Source organism: Pempheris klunzingeri, chromosome 13 (genome assembly GCF_042242105.1).
Source record: "Pempheris klunzingeri isolate RE-2024b chromosome 13, fPemKlu1.hap1, whole genome shotgun sequence".
In the NCBI taxonomy this organism is placed as follows: Eukaryota; Metazoa; Chordata; class Actinopteri; order Acropomatiformes; family Pempheridae; genus Pempheris; species Pempheris klunzingeri.
This window is the reverse complement of record NC_092024.1, coordinates 7,463,235-7,488,396: the sequence shown is the minus strand read 5'-3', so window position 1 is coordinate 7,488,396 and position 25,162 is coordinate 7,463,235. Positions and strand designations below refer to the sequence as shown.

The window sequence follows — 25,162 nt, the reverse complement described above, 5'->3', positions numbered from 1 at the left end:
AATAGATTTTGTCATGAAATACGCTGATAAACCATATGTTCATTCTGTACAATAGAGGTACTAAAAATTACAACTGTCATGGTATATGTACAATTTCCTACCTACAAAGTACAACAGTTAGCATGTAATAAAATATGTAAACAAATTTCTTGTTTTTTGACAAAGCTGACTGTGACAGCAGATAGAATTCACACTTTGAACATTTGATTTATTTCTGTATACACATTTGTTAACAGTGTTGTAATACTGCATTTGTCTTCCTCCAGACACCGTCATAGAAAAAGAGAATGATTGGCAATGAATCAGCATACAGTTTTGCAAGAGATAAAACCACCACTGGCTGTGCATCAATAATAGACCCTTTCTTTAACCGTTTGTGTGTTGTTGTTTTTTTACGGTAACAAGTTTGGGGAGTTCAAAAAAAATGAGAGGGGCTAAATTCTGATCTGATAACGAAACTGTTTGGCATTAAAGAGAACATGGTCCAAATTGAACACTGTATACTCAACTTTTACTGTACTGTACTTTACTGTAGAATTAGGATGGCATGCATTTTACATCAGTTGCTTTTTACCAAGAGAAACGGTCTTTCCACAAAGTGAGTCACTCTGTCTGTCAGACAAGGAGAATAATTATGGTGAATCACAGTGAACAGATTCTATGAGATCTGTCAATGGCAAGTTGCTCACTTTGTATTATTTTATACACAGAAAGATTTCTTTTCTTTAGCATTTTTTTCTTTTGCTTAAAGCAAAAATAAATTAGATACCACACTTGTATTATGTATAAACCATAAAAACATCCTTTTTTAATTTTACAATGATGGTGTGCCTGACCTTCTCTTGTTAAGCACTACATGTTGCTTACATGCTGAGAATGTATAAGATTATGAGCCTTCTGATATTAACAATTTTACAAAAAAGTTTTTTTTTGTTTAATGCCAAGGATCACATGGCTCTAAAAGTCACTTAGGAGAATGATGTAGCTGTGAAATATATCTATACTGATAACGTCTCTGACCAGATAGAAGAGTAAGGTCTCTAAAGTTGCTATTTAGCCTTGTCATTATGCTTACAATAGTAAGTGTGCTTTATATTACAGTACATATCATCAGTTCAACTACTCAGCACAGTATAAGATTATTCAAGTTCCACATTATACCATCATTTGTCTTAGCTCCTCACAAGGAAACTGATAAGTGTTCTCTTAGTGCTTTCTGTCTTCACTCTCTCGCGTTCACAAAAGTCTCAGTCACACATAATACTCCTTATCCTTATTTTTCTGTTTCTTGTTGCTGCCTTTTAAACTTTGCTGTTTGTCCTTCATGACAGCCCCATTGCTCTGCACAGCTGAGTTGGTTATGTAGTTCCTGCTCTCATCCACCTGGTAGGAGCCTTCATCCCTGTTCCTGTACTTATACATGGCATATAGAAGGATGAGGATGCACAGGGCAGCTGCCGCCACTATTCCGATGACCATCCCGGTGGTGCTGCTAGATTCACGGACCACTTCCGAGGGCCCTGGAACTCTCCTGATGCCCGGCTCTGTGGGGAGTGCTGTGGGTATATTACGGAACATTGGGGAGATTATTAATGGGCCCCTCAGCTTGGTACTGTCTACCTCAAAGGATGTGGGCAATGGAAGCAACACTAGGTCAGACTGGGGTTTTAGCTCGCGGTTACTCATTTGCCAGCTGGCTGTTTGGCTGGACCATTGTAGTGGGTTGCGGTGGAGGCAGAGGTGGCGGTGGTGCGGCTCTGGTCGGCGGTTAGTGGTATGGCGGTAGTGGGAGTCCTACCACATCTGGAGATTGAAGGTTTGTTAGGTCTAAAAGTCTTGGCCGTGTGAGCTTTGTAGCCACCTTCAAAGCCTGACGTGGACAAGGTCTTATCTGTTACCAAGGAGAAGGTCGTGTAAAAAATCTTCATCACCAGTAGGGGGCTGGTTAGACTTGAACGCTTCCCCAGAGCCATACCCCGATATCACCAAGCCATCATCATCACAATCATCGCTGCCTCGGTCCGATAAGCAAGGTACCCCCGTCTCAGTGGTCTTGGACAAGGACTCTTTGGTGGTCTCAATAATGGTGAGGAGTGGGTGGTGGGTTGAGGGAGTGGGAATGAAGGGTGCACGATAAACTACAGAGGGGTGCGCTAATGGATCCTCAAGTACTGGGAATCCTAACTCAGCTCCTGGTTGGACACAGACAGGTAGTCATGTTAAAAGACAATATTGGAGTTTTATGAAATGTACTAAATCAGAAACATATAGAAAACTAAAACAGGCGACTAAAAACCCAAATTTATAAATACACTTAATTTAATACTGCTAAATTAAGTTATTTTGGCATTAAATTGGCATATTTCTGCTATAAATTCTGATATAAATTTCAAAAGGCTTAAGAGATGAACAAGGAGTAGCCAGAAAAATCAAGAAAAGTTTTCTTCAAAATCAGTGCGTTCACTATAGTTCGATATTTTTTGGTAAGGTAAGTGCCGCTCAAATGTAAACTAATAAACCTCATGTTCTTGATACAAATAAATGAACATGTATTCAGCACAGTTGTTATAGTCAACAGTTATAGTTACAGTCAAAATAAACTATAGATATTGATATAAATGACAAGCGGACAGCAGTGTTACAACTCAGTGGCTCTCCAAACATCTTAAACCTCTTGTTTTTTCGAGGTAATACAGAAAATTGCAGTTATAGTTCTACAAACATTTCTCAGAAGCAGAGCTGTTTTAAAGGTCAAAGTGACTTAATCTTAAAAAATTAAATTTCTTCAGTTTGTTTGGGCACATGCTGACATGAAGATGGAATTGTCTGCAAAAACTGAATGTGAAAGACACAACAAAAAGGATTAAACTAAATATCAGAAGAATGTGCATATCATATCCTTGAGTTCACTACAAAATAATGTAGGCATACCTATTTTATACATACTGTATATACAAATAAGGATCAAATGAACCTCAGTCCAAAAAGCAGCTCTGTGACCAAGAAAAAGTTGTTTAACTATAACTTTGATTTTAAGTTTATACAATGTCAATGGCAGAGCGAAGTCACCTGAATGCTCATCCTTTGTAAAATACATATTATGAAATGTTTGTTTAACAGTTACTGAATAGGTGTGGCTGTTGTTGTTGGCATTGATAGAAGTAGACTTAGTAACTCCAACACAGCAGTTAAATGGCAATAAATTGCTACAAATAACCACATTTCTAACACTATGTTGTTTTGTATTTTTCATTATTTACAAGCTCTATCTGTCCCTCTTAAGTCTTTGGAGATTCTGTATGAAGTGTGGAACAAATTATACAATACAAATAGTTTTTTTTCCTCTGATATCTGCGTTATTCCCTTCAATACAAAAAACTGCAAATTAAAGCAAAAAGGGTAGAGTCTCCTTAGAATCTATTTCTAAGGAGAAGTGTAAAAAAGTTTGATTTACTGATCATAGAAATGTAATCTGAAGCAGGAAAGAACATTCAATGTGCCATTGACATGAAAAGTAGCCAATGCCATCAAGCATGTGCATATTAAATCTTTGATGCATATTCTAAATTCTGTATCAGTTAAATCAAACTATTATTTGACACACAAATTATCACTAAGACCAACATATAAACACAAGCACACAACCTATTTATTCTATATAGTCAAACAATAACACTATTAAAGACTCATTCATTATTTCATTCAGTTCAGTCCACAGATTAAAAATGCAGTTTGCAAGCTTTTAGCTGCTCAAAATGTCTTTATTGAGGCATTACATGTAGCATTTCTGTTTATAAAGTGTACCACTTATGCTGAATAGTGAGTCAATCTATATTTAGTTCATGAAAATGTTCTCAGCTCTTGTACTCTAGTAGATGGAACAAATCAAATTGTAACATCCTGTTGCACAACCAATTATTGTTATACAACAAATTGTATAATTTGAGTTGGTTTTTTTTTTAGTGTTTTGAGTTTATTTGAAATATAAGGAAAAGATAGTTTGCATAACTAGCAATCATAGCATCTGTGGCTGATTAGTAAAGAAATGTGTTTAATGCACAGACATCTGAAAGCTTCAGAAAAACAGTGAAGAGGTATAAAGAATATTAGGAAAGTCTCTCCATTGTTGTTGTCACATATTTGGAAATTATTGGTGTTTCCTATAGCTTCAAACAATTAAGTTGTGTGAAATTGTTACATGTAACACCCACTATGTTCAGTAGCTGTTTGTTTTTAGTGTGAGATACACAAGAATAAACATGTTTAGTTTTTTCTCTCCTCGCATTTTACAAACTGCATCTTTAAAAAAACAATTCAAAGAGCATGATACAAACTGTATATTGTCAACTTACATCAACAAATTGCCCGCACGATTTAGGCATGAAGAAAAGAATTTTCAAAGGAATAGTCATGTAAGAATGTTGGATAGCCGCTTGGTATCGTTAAAGATCATTTTTATCCATTGTTGATTGTGTTATATCTTAAAACACGAAGGTACAGGGAGGCAACAACACATAAATCCACACCACATAACATAAAAAATAAACACCATAGTTCTGTTTTTTATGTTTTGTTTTTTCCTGGTAAATAATTTGTTTTTACAAAAAAAAACTGTATCATTTTTTAAATTGCAATAGACTTCATTAGTATCTAAAAGCTATTCATGTTATAGTTTTTGCTTAAATTGTCATTTGTTCTTTAGTGTAAAATGGATGGATGACTTTATATTTTAATACCTCTAAAGACAAGGGAGAAGGTGAAGGAGTGGTTGGGACCTATGAACATACTACATAGGAAATGAGGGTGATGAGGATGACAGTGTAAGTCAGTTGCCATGTCCATGTAAAGGCAGTACGAAGCGGTCGGGCGGCATTAGAGCTTTTGGCTGTAAGGAAGGGATGGGGATATACAAACAATGAGCAATATACATGCCCATCTACAGAAAAGAACAGAAGAACTCTAACACTGACAAGTCTGACAAACCCTAAACTGCAACTTCTTAGCCATGCAATTCATTTGTTTTTTGTCTTACATTATAAATAATATTAAGCTATTTGTTTTGTCAAAATAGACTTTAAAAAGTCTGAAAAATGGAAGGTATATGAGAAGTGGATTTGGAACTGCTTCAACTACTAATTTGTGGGCTTAGGTATACATTTACAAAATGCCTGAAGTTAAGTTGATTGTACAACTGCTGTTGCTTAGGACTTTTTTTTTTTTTATTCAGTATTTGTCAGGAAAGCATACTGTAGGAAATAAAACACACACATTAGTCACTTAAGTAGTTCCAAAACCAAAATAGTCAAATTATATAAAAAATACTCACACTGTGATCTAAATATTATCTGATTGACAAAAAAACAAACCAAACATACTTTATAAGCCAAAAACCATAATCAGAACCAAAGTGCCAGTGATCAATTAGATAAATACAAAAAAATATGACCAGTCAAAACTATCAAATGAAAAATGTTAAGATGAAAGAAGAAAGCCATTTAAATTTTTGCACACACTACGACCAGATGCACACAATAGAAAACAGACACTGTTGAGAGAGGCACTCGACTGGAGGACGGGCTCCTCTCTCATGTGTTTCTTGATGACAAATCTATTTGTAATGTTAGTCTTTAAACATGAACCGGCCGTGCAGTCTGGGTGTACATCAGTGAGAGACGATCCTGGCTGAGAATGGGTTAATATTATTGATTTTTTTATTTGTTTTAGTTGAACTGCAGGATGTAGATGCATGCTTAAAGTAAGTTGCATTTAGGGAAAGTAGAAAAGAAACAACACAGCAAACTGGGGGCAGGTAAGACTGACCAATGTTAGAAAAATATGGACACTGTGTCCCAATTCCTTACTATAGTAATACTATAGTAATTATTAAACCAGTTAATTTAACAGTTTATGCAGGCAAGAAAGTTAATCAATTGATTAATAACTTTGTTAATTAACTGTTTAACTGTTTATGAATAATTAGTGTGTAGTATGCAATTGGGACACAGCTCAAGTTTAACTAATAACAGTGGGGAAGAGGAACAAAATAAAAACACAAAACACATATTAATTATATTTTGTCATGTGCTAAATGTGAAATGCGATTTATTCAGGATTCATATATGATAAAGAGTCAAAAGACAAGGTTAAAGCTGATATCCCTAACATTGTGCCTATTGTCACCCTGTGCAGTGCTAAGGTGTGCTCCTGAGATGGCAGAAGGAAGTTCAAGCTGCAGTTTGTGTGAAAACTTGCAATTTATATGAAAGGAAGACCTGTTCCAACTAATCAAATTAATTACTGATGGGCCTCAACTGTTAAATGTGATGCTGAAATTATAAAAATGTTATGTGCAATGCCTGAATTGTTGGCACCATGATAAATGTCTGACTTGAGAGCCAAGAATGACACTCAAGCCCAACTTGATGTCACACAATAATTTTTATCTAGACAGGCAGTGCAAGGGGACTACTTACTTGACATGCATTTGGACTGGGGGTAAGTTGTGCTTACACTGTGCTTATTAATATGCCAACACAAATGCAAACATTGTTTCCTAGCAATGGAAAACGTGCACTTAGATGAGGAAAATATTAAACAATTGTGACATCAGATCAACAGTTAACCAGTGTGATATCCTAAGGGAGGATCAGCAGTCAGCAGTCAGTTCTGCTTGAGGTTTCATCCTGTTATTTAGTCAAGTCAATGGCAAAGTTTTTCTTTGCCATTGTTTCCAGGTGCTTGTTCATGTGGCGATTCTAGAATCCTTAACCCTTTCATGCATGAATTATGATTACCCCAGTCAGGATTTTTTTATTAAGTGTTTTTATTCATCTTTAGGCATAAAAAACAAGGTTTGAACTTTCAACTTATATTTTAGAAAGATATATTTACATGTCTAGTAGTTGAAATATAGCTGTTGATGCATGATGTACAATTCAGTGGACATGTGATTAATCATAATTTTCTCCCAATATAAAATCAATACTTGCAATTGCATGACTCCTAGATGTTACTTGATCACCATATTTTTCTTACCTGCAAGGGTCTCTTTTTATAGAAGGTGTGAACAGAAACAAATAAGCAAATTGGTGTTTCTGGCTGTTTGTCGACCATCTTGGTTTCATTCTTTTTTTTTCACTTGCAATGGCTTCCCACTGGGTAGCAGTGTATGAGATGATGCTATAGCATCCAGTGTAGTGGCTGATGTGCAACTATGCCATCAAAACTCATGCATATACAAGAAAACAGCTTTTGAATAGCCGTACATTGTAGTGATCTCAATGCATGAAAGGGTTAATTTGGAATTCTTGAAGAGCTAGGTCTCTCTAAATCAAAGAGTTTGGTCTTGACCTGTTCTACATGGAAAGTGTCTTGAGATAATGTTCGTTATGAATTGGCGTGTAATTAAGATTGATTGATTGATTGATTGATTGATTGATTGATTGGCACCTAATGTGAAAACAGTGCCACTGTCAAACCACAGTTGAGGTTTGTCTGTTTTATGATAACTCCACCACTCACTATAAGAGTATATAAACATTTACTGACTGAAAAATATCATGGATACCAGCTTTAACCCCATGGTGCCTTTTGACATATGATTTGATATTTTTCTAAATGCAACCCACATGGTTTGTCCATGTAGGTAAAAATATAATCAGAGAGGAATTCCATAAGATGGCACATGTCTGACAAGTCTATGTTTAAGTGAAAATGAGCAATGGTTGCCCAGGAAGGGAACAGTTTTAAAAACATATGGTATGCTTTAGAAAATGACTGATTTTGCAGATCCCATATGGTCTCTCAATTTGTTAAACGTGTTAACTGGTATGTACACTTTTGTGTGTTAAGTAGATTTAATGTATACCCTATGACTCTTCCTTAACAGGAAAATTATATTATTCAATGTTTGATATTAGGGAACCATGATGCTTGAATTATGAGATAGCACCTGTATGATGCCGCAATACCCTAATTTTCAGCCCTGGTGAATGCATCTGTTTGCAGCTCTCTCCTGTGCATTTCATTGGCACATTTTTCTTTCCTTCAGCTCTACTGTTTAGGTCTTGTGGGATGAATACTTTAATATTTTTTCATATTTTTAATATTTTCCCAGCATCAAGGTGGTGTGGTGGTTGGCACTGTTGACGCACAGCAAGAATGTTATTGCGTGGGTTCTCTCCAGGTACTCCAGCTTCTTCCCACAATCTAAAGACATGCAGGTTAGGTTTATTTGTGACTCTAAATCGCCTGTAGGTGTGGGTGTGAGAGGTTGTCTGCCAGCCCTGTGATTGACTGGTGACCAGTCCAGAGTGTACCCCACCTCTCACCCAAATTAAGCTGGGATTGGCTCTGGTATGGTGTACATCACCTCATCATCATTTGATGATCACATACTGCAATCATTCACTGAAAACGCTGTCTTAAGGATAACAATAGGCTTCGTCATTAATTAGACATACCTTATTCACATAATAAGGTCCAAAGGTTTTGATTAGTGCATCCCCATTCCTGTTGTCAATGCCTTAAATGCCCCACTTGTGGCCATCACAAAAGCATAGTGTATGCATGTTGAGTGACTCCAATAGTTGAAACACTCTCCCTCCTTATTAGACTCCATTATCTCTTGTGTCTCTTTTTTTTTACCATCATCACCACCTGCCCTCTCTTCAATATAATTTTTTCAGTTTCAGGATTGCTCCCTCTCTTTCTCGCCCTCCCTCAGAGGTCAGTGCTGATGCTTATTTTATCAAGCATGCATCCCAGTGCAGTACAGTTTACTCTGCACTATGGGTTTTCTGTTAACACAGAGTGCTGGGTATAAGTACCATCATAATTGTTTGGCTCTGTTTTTTAGAAGGTTTTTTTTCATCACCTGTGAGTCCCATAGCCTTTAGAATTGCATCTGTTGTCACCATTTTAATTGTTATCAAATAACCTGAAAAAGGCAGCCCGTTTAACGCCTTACAACGTGAAGGCTATAATGAGGAAGAATAAGAACAACCTGAAAATAAATTGTGTTTGTGATTTCCAGATTTAGCTCATTTTGATAAAAAAAAGTGGGTCAAACAAAGCTTGGTTAGAGAACAAACCCACCTTTCATTTGGCACTGTATAAAACAGTATTGTTGTCTTATTAGATATGGTTTTAAGACTTGCGAGTGAGCCTAAAGAAGTTAGTGGAAAAAAATTAAATTATTTCAAAATTAAATTATTATTTATAATTACTAGTCATGAGGTGTTTCTGTATAAATATCATAATGAGTCAAAATATCTAAGGTCACCAGGTTACAAATATCTAAATGTTTACAGTGTAAACTATTGAAGAACCCTTCTTAATTGCCATCTTATGAAATTAATTGAAAGAAAAGGAGAACACAACAAATTTACAACAGAAAATTGAATCACTTGATAAATTCTCCAGAAAAGCCAGAGAGACAAGACCCACACTGAACAAAATAAAGACAGTGTGGTGTCAACATTCAATGTTGCTGTGGCCGTATAAATGGTTGCCAATAAACAAGAATGAGTACAAAGGAACCAAGTTGTCTAAATACAGGGACATGGAGTTAAAGATTAATCAAAAAGCATGCAAAGAAATAATCACCCAATGATTTGATTTGAGTTTGCAAAATCTCAGTGGCAAAAGAAATCCTTTTATGCCATCTACACTTCAGATACATTGTAGTATCAGGAGTAAGTTGTGTGCACTAGAAAAAATATGAAGGTACAATGGTTTCCAAATACAAACGCAATCCGTGACATATAGAAATTTCCCCATTCAGGATGAAAAAAGTGCATGGCGAGAAAAGATTTTCTTTGCCTTTTCATTTGCTTTGAAAACAGATATTAGGATGTTTTCATTAAAAGCCGCATGGTACAAAGCCGCATGGTACCCCCATAATATAGATGGAAATAATTATCAGCCACCAAAATGTCATGCCACACATGATGAGGGACAAAGTACAAGAATGTTTTTTGGATAATTGGATAGTAACAGAAATGATTTTTGAATTTTTTTTTTAAATTTTGAAAAGACAAAACAGACAGGAAAAAGCATTGTCTCCCAAAATGATAAAACAAAGTAACTTTCAGATCAAAGCATGCCGCTGTCAACGTCAAAGTGATGTTGGGGTTAGGATGGTGTGAATTTCTGTGTAAACACATGATTGGATGACTGAGGCCCTGTCTTTGTTTTTCTTCATAAATCCCCATGAATCTAGGCCTACAAAGCATAGCCTTAAAAAAATGTACACCACAGTGTTCACAGTCTTTGAAAGAATTTGGGAATGACCTTGAAAAGGGGGAATTTACTCGTGGTCAGCAGAACAGCATCACCAATCATGCGTCTGAATGTTACATTAGGGATTAAACTACAAATATTCCACCTGACGGAAATCATAATCTGATGTTAATGTTTGACAGAAAATAAAATACTATCTCTCTGAATTATCAGAGTGTAACTCACCTCAGTTCACCCACATTTTTAATTTGCAGAATAGCCAAACATAATTTTAGATGGAAACATTTTTGAACTACTGTTGTATGGCAGCTTGAATACAAATAATAATAATCTATTAATATTTAATACAATAATATTTCATGACAATGTATTATAAGGTTTAAAACTAATTTATATAATATTCTCTACTGTTTAATCTTAAAGCAACAGAGAAGAGAAGGCTATCAGTGGCTGCCACAAGATTTCTGAGGAGACAGGTGGCCAAAAACACTTGAGTGACTGCAAAAGACCTGAAGCAAGAATTGGCAGCAGGCACTGAGGTTTCAGTTTCTACAGCATGGCATAAACTAAATACTAAAGGCCTCCATGCCCGAACTCCAACATGTACACCACCACTGACCCAAAACCACAACACAAGTTGGCTCTGATATGCTCAATACCATATAGATAAGCCACAGAAGTTTTGGGATTCTGTTCTGTGGAGTGGTGAAACAAAACTGGAACTTTTCAGTCTATGGATTAGTGGTGTGTCTAGAGGAGTATGTCTGGAGGAGGAAGAATGAGGCATACACCGAAAAGAATTCCCTGCCTACAGTGAAGCATGGTGGTGACTCTGTGATGCTCTGGGGCTGCTTTGGTTCTTTTGGCACTGGAAACCTGCAGTGTTTGGAGGGCAAGATGGATTCAGACAAGTATAGGGAAATCCCAGGAGAAAAGGTCATATCGTCTGTGAGGAAGCTGAAGCTTGGGCATCATTGGACCTTCCAATAGGACAATGATCCCAAGCATATTTCAGAAAAACTCCTGGAAGATATTAGTCACAGTTAACTGACTTGAATCCCATAGAAAATCTCCTTGGGATTTGAAGAAGGCACACAAACCCAAGAATACTAGATAGCTGGAGGCTATTTCCCATGAGGAATGGGCTAAGTACTAAGTACTAAAGATGCTGGTGAAGAAGGGGATAAATAATTTTGAGAATTCAGTAGTAATTAACAGTTGTAATATTGTGTTGAATTGAAGAAACCACCTGTAATATGTCCCCCGGACCCTATGATAATATTGGGTCCTGGAGGCAGACACCCTCTCTTCACTTGAGAGCAGGCTTAAAAGCTTCCTCTTTGATAAAGCTTATACTTACGGCTGGCTCGGGCACAAGACCAGCCACTAGTTTCGCTGCTATAAGCTTAGACTGCTGGGGGACTTCCCATGATGCACCAGGCTCCTCTCTCCTCTTCTTCCTCTCTATCTCTATGCTTCATGTCCCTTTAATGTCTGTTACTAACTCGGTATCTTCCCTGGAGTCTCTTTTTGCTTTCTCATCTCTCAGGTTCCTATGGATAGTGGTTTGTTTATCCAAGTTTATCAGCATCAGCGGGTATGACCTGAAATCTGCCATCTGATTTTCAGAGCAACAGGAGCACACCAGCAAGTTGGCACAGAGCTGCTGACTAGCAAGGAACAAGAGAGCGACCAGATTCCTCCAGCCTGCAACCAGGACAGCAAGGACAAAGAACCACATCTTTCCTCCAGCCTGGCCCACCAACAGGCTAAGAAAGCAGCACACTGAAGGACCTTCTTCTCTTTTTGAGGACTGGTAACAAACTCTAACTGGGCATATGTAGCATAGCATAACTGTATACATGGCAAAGCAATGGTTTAACCCTGTTAATATATTGGTTTTGATTGGCTTTAATGTTGATTGAATTTGATTACTATGGTGTGTTGTAGTTTACTGTGCAGCCATAAAGTTTAGTTGATGTTAGTTTGTTCACACAGACACAGGGTCTTGTATGCAACTAACCATCCTCTCCTAACCTGGTACCTTTATCCTACACACTCACACAAACAGCTTTACCAATAAGCCTAGGCTGAGAGACAAAGCTAACAGCTATAGCACATGGCTTGAGCCTTTGTCTTCCTCAGACCCACACACCAAGGGGTCTGGCAGCCATTTTATAGTGAGTCACCATTTGGTTTTCCCGCCTTTTTTAGTCCTCCATGTTACATTCCTTTGCATATTCACATGTACACACCCCCTAACACAGACACATACTCTCTCTCCGTGTTCTTTGTTAGCTAGTCACACTTAGTTAGATTTTGTTATGTTTTAATAAATGCTTTTTCTTTAATATTGTACAAGAGTAAATATTGCCAACCTCTACTCTGTCAAGAGCTCCTTCAACTAACTGTTGATATGGTAATTTTGGTTTTAGTTATTAAGTTAATCATTAATCATAATACCAAATTGATAGTTTAGTCATTTTAATGAGACTGAATCAGCTAAATTTGAAATATTTTTTCTTTTTTTAACGAGATGGCCTTTATAGTAAGTCCCATTAATCAATATAATTATCTTTAATAATCAATTATTTCCAATAGTCAAATTGCTCCAGAAATGGGGCAAACTCCAGCATATTTTGATGCTACCGTGTGAGTCACATTAATTGTGCAACATATTTTGATGCCTGTGGCAGGTAGAATACTGACTCCAACAACTGAATGATAATATTACTTGTGTTGAGCTATTTCAGTTGTTCTGATGTAAGCAGCTAAAATATGGAAATTCCCAAATTCTTTCAAATTGATTATCCAAGTTAACATAATATTTAAGCAGTTTAGATTTGTTAATGTTTAGATACAAAAAAGACAGAATAACAAGTACACCTAAAAGCAAAAGTATAACCCAAAAAAAGAAAGACTTATACACAGAAATTCAATGACATCTCCTTTAAGACATGTACCAACGCAAGCCTCTAAATATGGAAAAACACAAATGAAAACAAAAGGCAAAATACACCGTAGTCTTGACAACTCGCTGCATTTTATCAGAAAACAAATATTAAAAAACTAATACTGTCAAATGTATTGTTTCAAAATGAAAATCAGTGTAGCAGTGAATGGCACGAGCAGTGGATTCAAACACGATGTGATACATCTAGCAGCATCAATACAGAGAACATGGTTCACCATCATACAAGTTTTGAACATTTGTGATGGCATGTACAAACTCTAATTATTCCTCTCTGCAGACAAAATTTGTATGTATGTTGGTGACCACGTTAACCAGTTTTGATACCCCATGTTAAAGTGTAGCTCATGATATCAATGGCCTTCTGTGTTACTATTGTCAACTAGCAACATACTAAATGGAGTTTATGAGTGACTGATGTACCACTTCAACTATTTTCAATTTTAATTTGAACATTAATTTAATTTAATAATCCAGTACTTCCTTAGATTGGTGTAGTGCAGCTTACTACGCTCACCGTTACTAAATTAGCAGTTTTATGAAGTTACACTTTGTCTATCCATGGGGATATGATGCTTTAAGGATACCTTGATCCTCTGGTGCAAATGAGTAAAAGCACAAAGAAAGCAAGCAAATGCAAACTAACCTAGCCCACCTGCATGGCTAGTTTCACACTCCTCCAAGTCTTCGTCATCACTCGAACACTCTGCAGATGACACAATGTCATCTGCCGTATGCTTCACAGGCAGAACGTTGGTCATCAGAGGTCCAAACCAGAGCAAAGATACCCAAACACAAGGAGCCACCATCAAAAACAAAGAAGACACACAAAGACAAAGGGAAGATATATTAAAAAAATGAGAAAGTGAGCATTATAGTTCATTTTTGACCTTGGAAACAGTAGTTTGATTAAACGTAACTCAAGGTTCACGTGTTAGCTTCTTAGTTAGTTTAACTCTATAGCACAGTCTCCCACATTGGATGTGAGTTGTCATGGAGATAGCTCAATTAATATGAATGTGACCACAGAATTTCAATCACAAGATAGCAGCCATTACCATCTCCACCCAAATGACCACCAGTCTCTGATGTCAGATGTGAATTTCCTCCTTGATCTTTTTTTGTCTTCCACTGACTTCTGGTCAATGACTTTTGGCCTCTTCTCTCTCTTTATGGCCATTAATATGATGAAGTTTTCTTTAGGGTGTATCAGCAGAGATCTGCAGGTGTTGAATGTTTTATGGTTAATTTGACTCTTTGTTATTTGAAGTCTCTGACTCCAAATGTCTCCTATGGGGGTTCCACCTTACGTTAAGGAGGGTCTAAATGTAGGGCTTAAAAGATGCTGTGCTCAACACTGATCTTTCAAATTACAAATGGTTTACAGAGTTCAAACTGAGATAATGGTCTTGTGTGTGGGTTTCCTGTACACTGTGTACACTGTCCGATCAGCAACTTACATAAACATAGATGTCAGAGAAAAACTGATGTGTAAAGTTCAACAAAATGCTAGAAATTGGACTTTGAGTTGCATTTTTATCGAGACACCTGACAACTAAAAGGTTAGTGTGACAAACAAAATTTGGCCAATAGCAATTCATTTTCTACAGCTGCCTAACAATAAAAGCCTCAAATTGGTTTGTCACTAGAAATCTTTTAATGTGAAATAGCTGCAGTTCTGTTTGCATTAGCAATTAAGCCAGCTCAAGTGCAATTCCAGTACAGCTCTAAAAGCAGTCAGTAATAAACCAATCACAGCAATTAGACTGAAATCTAGCATCAGTTGTCAGGCTATTGAATGGGTGTTATAATCACACCTGTCTCAAATATATGGGATGTCTAGTGGCTGTAGTATTATGACAGGAAGAAAGGAGGAAATCAGCTGCCATAGTATAAGAGAGGAGAAGGTGGTCAGTGGGTCAAACACATGACTTTCACCCAGGAGACTGGTGTTTGTGTCCCATGTGAAACCAAAAGTCAATGTTGAGTTATTTGAAGGGATGATGGGACAAATAACATTTATAACAATCATTTCATAAACCTTACAAAATTTAGGCTGTTTCACAACATTAATTGAATTTTTCTTATTGTTACCATGATGACAAAAGTCCTTCACATCTCCTCAGATATGGCGTTTTGGGAGTGTTAGAAATATCAGATGATAGGCACCTTCTATCTTACTGGTAGTTGCAATAATAGATGACCACTTTGAAAACAGTTATGCTAGTTTTTCCCTTGCCAAAATGTAACCTAATTTTGGAACATTATTCAGCCCCCTTGACGACAAGCTAGGGTGCTAGGGTACTTTCAGATATCATTACTCTAGTTTTGAAACTGAGCCCTCTAAAGCCTTTTGCAAACCGTGCCCCTGCCCCCCTAATCCACGTTATCACATTTTGTACCACTTGTGACATTAGTTAGTGACCTCATCAAATTGCAACATTGGCACACAATATCAAGACCGATGCCTTAGGTTTCTGCTGCAAAAAGAATGAACACTCTATCTTTTATAGTTTTTACTAAACATCTATTTAAACACAAATATGCAAACAACACCTCCCACAGCACAGGGGTTCGCCAAGGATAGTCTGTTTTCATAGGGTTAATGGCTGTGTGAATCTGAAAGTTGCATATGTGAGCCCTGTCACTGTCACTAAAGAGATCATAGAACTTAAATGAAAATATGAATATCTGAAAACAATACAATAGCCAAATTGGAAGAGTTGGTATAATTTGGTATACAGTTGGAAGGTAGACCCCATCAATGTGAATTAAAGAATGGGTTTGCATTTTATCAAATTTGTGTTGTACTTCTGGGCACCTGTTTATTGTTTAAGACTGAGATTTAAAAAATGTGAGCTTTGATTTTAATTACTTCTAATTACTTTAAAAATCTTTAATGTAAAATTTTGTCATTATGTTGTGCTGATGAAAATTATGTATTTTATAAAATTCGACAAAAAATAATCTATGTAAATACACTACTCACAAAACGTTAGGGATATTCGGCTTTCAGGTGAAATTTCAGGATGAACCTAAAATGCATTCTAAACTTTCCAGGTGAACTTAATGTGACCTTCTCTAAACTTTTGAATGCGCATGTCCAACTGTTCAGTGTTTCAGTACTTTTTGCACAAGTTGCTGTTCTCTAACAAGAAGCTTAACAGCAAAATTCACAACAGGTTTGATCCATGAATCGACCAATACATTTCCTGCTTCAGTTAGAATTGGTATTTAAACAGTCCTCCTCATCATGCTGTTCACATTCTGACATCATGAGACCAAGACGACACCTAACAATTGATCAGCAGCACCTCGCCATTGCGAGGCTTCAAACAGGAAGTCCTCAGATGGAAGTTTTCACTGAGCTTAGAGGGTCACAGAGTGTCGTCAGGAGGTTGTAACAGTGATACAGAGTGACATTTTCCATATATTTCACCTGAAAGTCGAATATCCCTAACTTTTTGTGAGTAGTGTATGTCAACTTGTATGACATGGCCTACATCTATTACTTCTCTGTTTACACCTTATCTATCTTTTGGGTTGTAGTATTTTCAAGTGCATATTATGAGTAAATCTTCTGTCATGTGTGTAATTCCTTCACAGACAGTGTTATTATGGAAGTCGATCCATACCTGTACAGTTGAGGAGGATCTGTGTTTCCGTGTGGTAGTGGTAGACATCATGGTAGTCGTCTCAATGAAAGTAGTGGACATCTCTGGAGGCATGGCCGTTGTCCTGGGTGAACCTGCCACACTGGGCACATCACCTACCAACCTCACACTGCCATTAATCTTGATGTTAGAGTTCCCCTCAGCAGCCATGTTCAACACCTTGAGGCCATTGTAATAAAGGCCAGACAGTTGACCTTGAAAAGGCCGGGCACGATCACTACCACCAATTGCGACTGTTGCTTGGGTGTTGAAAATTGTTAGTTGCCGTCCTGGAGGGGACATCCAGATGTAAAATATTTTTAACAGAGAAAAACACAGTTTAATACACTGTTGTAGCTGCATAATTCATTTACAACAAAACAAAGGGCCAGATTTTTGTAGTGGCACAATGATCCGTGCAAGCAGTGCTTCAGTAGTGAAATTACCTTTCTCTTGTAGCCACTCTTCTACTGGTCTGGCGTACTTGAAAGGAATTTTCTTATTGGCCATTTGATAGCGTTCAGTGTCGCTGTTCCCTTTAAAGTTTAAGAAGACATTTATAAAGACATTTATTGATCACCAGCATCATGTCACCTGGAGCAAACATGAATGTCCCTCTAACACTTACAATATGTTTAAATTATTTTACATTTTTATTCCATTTTGAGTTTTAGTTAGATCACAACTAGGACTCAATATTTTTTTGTTTGTGTGATTATTGCTTTACATTTAGGGGCTCTGGCATGTTATCAGCAGCTCATCTGTGTATTCTCCCAATTTTTTTCACATTTCATGTGATACCATCACATTCACCAATGAGTGGCATAACAAACGCTACAGCTGCTATGGTGGAGCTGATATACTGAACAAGTATACAAATAATCAAAAAATATATAAATATGTTTTAAATATAATTCTTGTTTGATTGTTAATTTACAAATTATAAGTCTAAATAGTCGTGTTGTCTGTTAATGTGAAAATTATGTACAAGAGCATTTTAACATAAAAAATGTATCAATTTTGTGCTAAATGTTGTTATTTATATTGAAGTTATTGTGTTACATTTGTGGAGATGGATCTTTCTTTCTGAAGGATTTAAAATTTACACAGGTCTTTGAAAATAATGCTTTCACATTTCTTCTATTCACTTTAATCTTTAGCAGTCTCTTAGGCCCTTTGCTTGAAAGCTTTGTTCCTATGTTTTTTTCCATGCCATTACACAAAGATAGGTGCTTCTGTTCGTATGCTACTCCTGGATAGTGATCACATGTTGTGGCATCCCATGCACACTCTTTATTAGTGGAGGAACCTTATTTACTGTAATGATTTGCTGCTGTACAGACATTTGCATGCATCACAAGATTCAGCTAAACTGTTCTGGTTGTCTATTATTACAATATAACAGAGGCATAACAGGACATGGCACCACAAAATGCACATATGCAAGTATAGCTAAACTTTGTTTATAGTTCACTGGACAGCATGTGTGTTTACGGAAATGATATTGAAAACTATACAAAAGCTGCAAATTAGGATCTGAAATAAAGATTTTCGACAATAAACATATGGTGCACACTTGGATATAAAAGGGACTACCAGTCATGTATTATTCCTTCAAATATGTTCCGGGTATACAGAAACACAAAAACATCAGCATATATAAATATATGTATGTGTGTGTGTGTGTGTATAAGTATATCCTTAAAACACACCCACAGTGACAATATTCTGCACAATCATACAGCTCTTATTATAGCAAGCTACAGGTGGTTACCAGTACCACCACTCAGCTTTGTTTTCAATTTCCCCAGTGGCCACTTGTGGTATTACAATAATTCCACTGAGGCCCAAAAATTATTTTCTCCATAGATCAGATCAGATCAGATTTAGATGTCTCTAAAACCATAGACCATTGATTGGCTCCAGCTATAAATGGAGAAGAATTATGACGCTGTGTTTCTGTGGTTCAAGCCATTCACTTGCGCTGCTAGTGGGAAGAAGACTACTTTGCATATTCAATGGGCCACATAACCTGTAACCTGGCCCAGAAGCCAGAAATATTTCTGGTACATGCATTAAGTGAGCATTTCTCATTGGACAGAGTAGGTACTATATTTGCCATTGGTATCAAGTTCATATAATACATCCATGGTGGTTATGCTACTGACTTAGTTATCAGCAAATTGCTGGGTGAAGCACTGTTTAATGTTTTTCTTATCAGATCGATTTCAGTTTGTACATGGGTCAATATCACTATAAAGTGCCTTTGGTGTCCCCATCAGAATTACTCAGTCATCATGAAAATGTAGCAGAATAATTAAACTCTGAGGTCAGAAGATTTGCACACATATCAGTACAATAATATGTCTCTTAAAATGTGTTTCCTTCATTTTATACCATTTTTTTTCTTTGGATGTATGTGATTTTGGCATGTCCCACAGACTGTTCTGCTAACTTCAGTGTGTGTAATAAGTGGTTAAATGATACTAAATCAATTTTTTTTTTTTTACATGGTTTTATTGTCACAACAAGTTATTTGATAAAACAAGTCATTTTGATCATGTATATTCTATTTTCATAATAGTATTGAACATTTTGCATGTGTCCCTGAAATTGCTGTCCACCCTGTCATTTTGGGCTAAATGCCCCTTTAAGAAACCCGCTGATATTTTCAGTGAGATCACAACCTGCATTTTGTCTTTCTTCAGTGGAGACTGAAACAGTGGCTAGTTGCACAGTAGGTATTTACACTTGTGTTTCGAAATTTTCATCATATTAGGTGTGTAGTTAGATGTTGTCAAGCTTAACATGTCATAGTGAAATATCAATTAATATAAAAACCTTTCAGAAATTCGAAATATATGTGTTAAACAGTACACAGTCCGCTTGCTAACTGAATCATGTTGCTAAGTGAAGGTCCACCATGTGCTCATTAAATGCTAACATTAGCCAAAAATGTCCACCCTGTCATTGTCCACCCTGTCAGCAAGCCTTCCATGACAGGGTGGACATGGTTGCCCTAATTTCATTACTATCCAAATACTTTTCCCATTAACTAAAACATAGTGTTGAGAAAGGGACTAAATAGCTTTCTGAAAATATACATTTTATAATCACTATGTAATTACAATGTATTTATTCTACTTTGAAATTGTCCCTGACAGGGTTGACATATTTTGCTGTTTGCGTGTACATTGTCTGCTTGCAGTTAATTTATAAAAAAGTGTGGGAGCTTGACCAACATGCATTTCTAACAGCATAACATCTACTTAATACAATAAATGTGAAGTTAAATGGAAAATCTCAGCTTTTTTGGGGGGAAATTTTGAAGTCTCAAAGGCACCTTATGGTGATATTGACCCACATGTTAACAGCGAGTCCCTCCGTCCACACTTAAGTTAGACAAGGAGTTCCACATGGTTCAGTGCTTGGACTGATATCATATACCTTATATATGCTTCCTCTTGGTAATATTATCAGGAAACACTGTATCAATTTCCACTGTTATGCAGACGGTACCCAATAATACTAATCAATAAAGCCATGAATACAATCAATTGACTAAACTCTGACTCTAGCCTGCCTTTAGGACATAAATTCTGGATGACCAGCAATTTTATGCTGCCAAACTTAGACAAAACTGAAGTTATTGTGCTATTGTGTATGTCTCTAAGGTGTTGCAGAATGCAGCAGAAAAAACTAGTCCATTCATTTGTCACTTCCAGGTTGAATTATTGCAGTTCCTTACTATCAGGCCAATAAGTCAAGGACGTAAAGACTCCCAGCTGGTCCAGAATGCTACTTCACATATACTGACGAGAACTAGGAGAAGAGACCACATTTCACCCATACTCCTCTTCACTGGCTTCCGGTAAAATAAACAAAAAAATAGAACTTAAAATCCTTCTTCTCACAGTTCTTCTACAAGGATCTTAATGGTCAGGCTCCATCATATCTTAAAGACCTCATAGTACCGTACAACCCCACTAGAACACTGCACTACCAGAATGCAGGCCTACTTGTGCCTCCATCACTCAAAAGTAGTAATGGAGGCAGTGATTTCTACTATCAGGTTCCTCTGCTGTAGAATCTTCTTTCAGTTTGGATTCAGCAGGCAGACACCCTCTCTACATTTAAGAGCAGACTTAGAACCTTTTTGATAAAGCTTAGAGTTAGGGCTGGCCTCAGACCAGCCCTAATAATGCTGCTATAGGTTTAGACTGCCGGGGGACTCCCCATAACTCACTAGGCTCCTCTCTCCTCTTCTTCCTCTCCATCTCGAACACTCCCACAACATGGTAGTTGATATCAAATATCTAGTACAGCTGAATTAGTAACAGCATTGCATCTAGATGATCTATGATTAAATTTGGAATTGTTAACAATACAAAAGTATCAAACCAAACTTCCTGTTCTATTTTCTGGCAAATCAAGTACAATGTATAGCAAAATAGATTCATCAACCTAACCACAATATCCCATGGATAGACTTAGAACAACTATTTTCACAAAACTGTCTGATTTACCCTTTCTCAACACTACTGTCAAACAACATTCCTGTTTTAAGAGTACAACAACTATGACATAACTTATGACACTCTTGAACCTTCCGAAATAATTAATTGTAGAACTCAACTGACAAAGTCAGATAAACTGATGGGTGCCCCCCTAATATAATGGTTGGGGAAACACTGCTATGGGATAAGTTTCACCTGCCATAATTGCATTGGACAAAAGAAATCACAGGCGGTGATTTGGTGGTGTGATGGTTAGCACTGGCGCCTCAGCGGGTTCTCTCTTTTATTCCACAGTCCAAACACATACATGTTAGGTTAGGTTTTGTGACTCTAAATGCCCTAGTCCACTGCCAGGTAGACTCCTATGATTGACCAAGGGCAAAAAGATTTTGGAGAACCAACAGGATCACACACATTTGACAAGTTGAGGGGCCCTCTTGGTGCTGTACCAGCATCTAAACACCTTCCACTTGCTGCTCTACTACACTCTGGTGGAAAGAGAACCACCCATGCTATAGGTGTTATACCCTGCCCTGCCCTGCACCTGCGACAACATGTCTTGTCTGATTGATGCCATCAGTTGTCCAATTAACCTGGCCACACAGCACATACAGACCAATTGTCTTTGTTCTGTATTGCAGCCTTAGTGAATCCACATGAGCCAACATCTAAATAGTTTAATACCAATGCAGAGGGTCAGACTGGATTGCAGGACATTATTTTCAAAGACCTTCACTAGGAGGCTTGTTGTAGACTTCCCCAGTAAGGCAGAAATCTCACTGACCAGAGCAGCATTACTGCTTTAACTGGTCTGCACTTGTACAGCATTTTGCAAGTATTTCCAACCACTCAAAGCACTGCAATGCTACATTCACTCACTTATGGGAGGTTGCCAACACTACCATCAGGACCAAACTAATCATTCACACACACATTCACACACCGAAGCTGTGCTTCCAGAGCCAAGGATCAAACTTTCTCTACCCCTACCCTTCCCTCCAAGACATATTCAAAATGAGGAAATGGGCCATGAGCTGCATTACCATTAGCAAAGTGTTCACTCATGATCAAGTGAACAAGTTTTAGAAAAAAGACTGCAGTTTTCCAGGAGCACAGTTAAGCTCTGGGGTATTATTTTGCTGGCAACTGTTTGAAAAGTGACAGGGTTAGTTCCGAAGTAGGAACCAACTTCAACTCAACAAGAAAAACAAAGAATCGCCCCTGTTCTTCCTAATGACAGTCGTGCATGTAAGTATGTACACACACACGCACGCACACACGCACGCACACACACACACACACACACACACACACACACACACACACACACACACACACAGGTGGCTGTAGCTCAGACATAGAGTCCATACATACATACATACATACCAACTACCAAATGTCCACCAATGGAAAGATTGGTGGTTTGACAACTCCTTCTTCCAGTCCGCAAGTCAAAATATCTTTGGCCAAAAACAATCCAACCTTCCCTTTATCTCAAAGATCCTCGAGAAAGTAGTAGCCAACCAGCTGTGTAATTTTCTAAATTCTAATAGTCTATTTGAGGATTTAAGGATCAGCCAGGTTTGAGAGCGAACCATAGCACAGAGACAGCACTGGTGAAGGTTACAAACGACCTCCTTATGGCATCAGACAGAGGACTTCTCTCTGTGCTTGTCTTGTTAGATCTGAGTGCTGCATTTGATACCATTGACCATCACATCCTATTACAGAGACTGGAACACTTCAAGGCATAAAAGGAACTGCATTAAGCTGGTTTAAGTGCTATGTATTAGATCGATTTCAGTTTGTACATGTTAACAATCAGTCCTCTGTTCCACAAGGTTCAGTACTTGGACTGATACTATTTACCTTATATATGCTTCCTCTGGGTAATATTATCAGGAAACACTCCATTAATTTCCACTGTTATGCAGATGATACCCAATTGTACTTATCAATAAAGCCAGATGAATCCAATCAGTTGACTAAACTTCAAGTCTGCCTTAAGGACATAAAGTCCTGGATGAACAGCAATTTTCTGCTGCTAAACTCAGACAAAACTGAAGTTATTCTGCTCGGCCCCAGACACCTTAGGGACACCTTTTCTAACAATATAGTTACTCTGGATGGCATTAATCTGGCCTCCAGCTCCACTGTGAGGAATCTGGGAGTTATCTTTGATCAGGATTTGTCCTTTAACTCCCACATAAAACACATTTCCAGGACTACCTTTTTCCATCTATGTAATATTACTAAAATCAGGTCCATGTTGTCTATGAATCATGCAGAAAAATTTGTCCATGCATTTGTCACTTCTAGGCAGAGGCGCTGTCAAGGGGGGGCCAGGGGGGGCCGCGGCCACCCCTGAAAAATGCTTGCCCCCCCCAGTTCTGATAGGTCAAGTTCACATTTGAAAATTTCGGAAATTGTAACTATGTTGTCCGAGTGCAAGCGAAGGCAGCACTGCAGCAGCTGCTGCCCAAACTCAGAGACGGACAGTGGAAGTCATTTTCAACGGCAGCTGTTGAGACAACCAGACTACCAACAGGTAAGTAAGTCAAACTGTACTTACTTTTAGAACAAATAGTATGTGTTTGGTAAACTGTGTCTGTGCTGAACCACATGCGGGCTGCTCTCCGTTACTGAGCATCTCATTAGCTTGTATTAAGGGCCGCTAGCGTCGGATCACTAGTCCCTGTGCCGTGATGCTACGGTAATTTGCAGACAATGAAGAGAAAGTCTACGGACATCTCTTCCATATGTGTATGCAGGCCAAGATAACACCGCCGAGCAAACCCATGAACAGACAGGGACAGAGACAGAGCAGGGTAGTGCAGAGGAGCAGGTTCAGGCAGCGACAGGTCCAGAGAACAGGGAAGAAGTAAGGCAGAAGGGCCAGACAGGACACAGCTGTTCATCCTACTGCTGGACCAACAGGTGACCTTAGATTTTAGATGGCGCCCCCCTCCATCGGCAATTTACATGCACTTACAAAAGAAATCGATAGCATTGCTTTTATCATTGTCTTTAATTTGTAAGGTAACATGTCACCAAATTTACATACTTAACAAATCACAAATTAATACAAAAAAATCTGAAATACAATATAAATACCCTTACCACAAAATAAAAACCTGTAAATAAGTGAATAAAGAATAATAATAATAATGTGTACTTTAAGACTGACAATTAACATGTTTTAGATAATATGAACTGTAACACAACCAACAACTAGCGTTAAAAATCAGATACATGAAGGGTTGAAAAGGGAATAGCATTTTGACTGACTATTAAAAGCAGGAAAAACATTAGCTAGCCAGAATGCCAGATGTAAATAAAACAAGCATAGATTAGGCCAATGTAGACACCTACTGAGTAGGTTTAATCTATACAAATGATCCTAACAGTAAAGACCTCTCCAAATAATGTGTACTTTAAGACTGACAATTAACATGCTTTAGATAATATGAACTGTAACACAACCAACAACTAGCGTTAAAAATCAGATACATGAAGGGTTGAAAATGGAATAGCATTTTGACTGACTATTAAAAGCAGGAAAAACATTAGCTAGCCAGAATGCCAGATGTAAATAAAACAAGCATAGATTAGGCCAATGTAGACACCTACTGAGTAGGTTTAATCTATACAAATGATCCCTAACAGTAAAGACCTCTCCATGCCGCTCAGCTACAGAAATATAAAACTGCTTATTTACTGATTAGCATACGATGTTGAGGCTAATCGCTCAGAAGCAAGTGAACAACTTGCTGTTACAC

General features: G+C 37.5%; 1 protein-coding gene across 10 annotated transcripts in view; it reads right to left on the bottom strand.

The window, feature by feature from the left end:
• Positions 1-1,251: 1,251 nt before the first annotated feature.
• nrxn3a (neurexin 3a) overlaps positions 1,252-25,162 on the bottom strand; it is a 189,213-nt gene continuing 165,302 nt past the window's right edge. For 7 of the 10 annotated variants that reach the window (XM_070841771.1, XM_070841772.1, XM_070841777.1 and 4 more), the window contains 4 exons: positions 17,313-17,402; positions 16,849-17,156; positions 13,860-13,950; positions 1,252-1,556 (listed from right to left, as the gene is read on the bottom strand). In XM_070841771.1, coding sequence (XP_070697872.1) covers positions 1,252-1,556; positions 13,860-13,950; positions 16,849-17,156; positions 17,313-17,402 — 794 coding nt within the window. The remainder of the gene's footprint in view (positions 1,557-13,859; positions 13,951-16,848; positions 17,157-17,312; positions 17,403-25,162) is intronic. The other 3 variants (XM_070841779.1, XM_070841780.1, XM_070841781.1) reach the window with 1 other exon arrangement.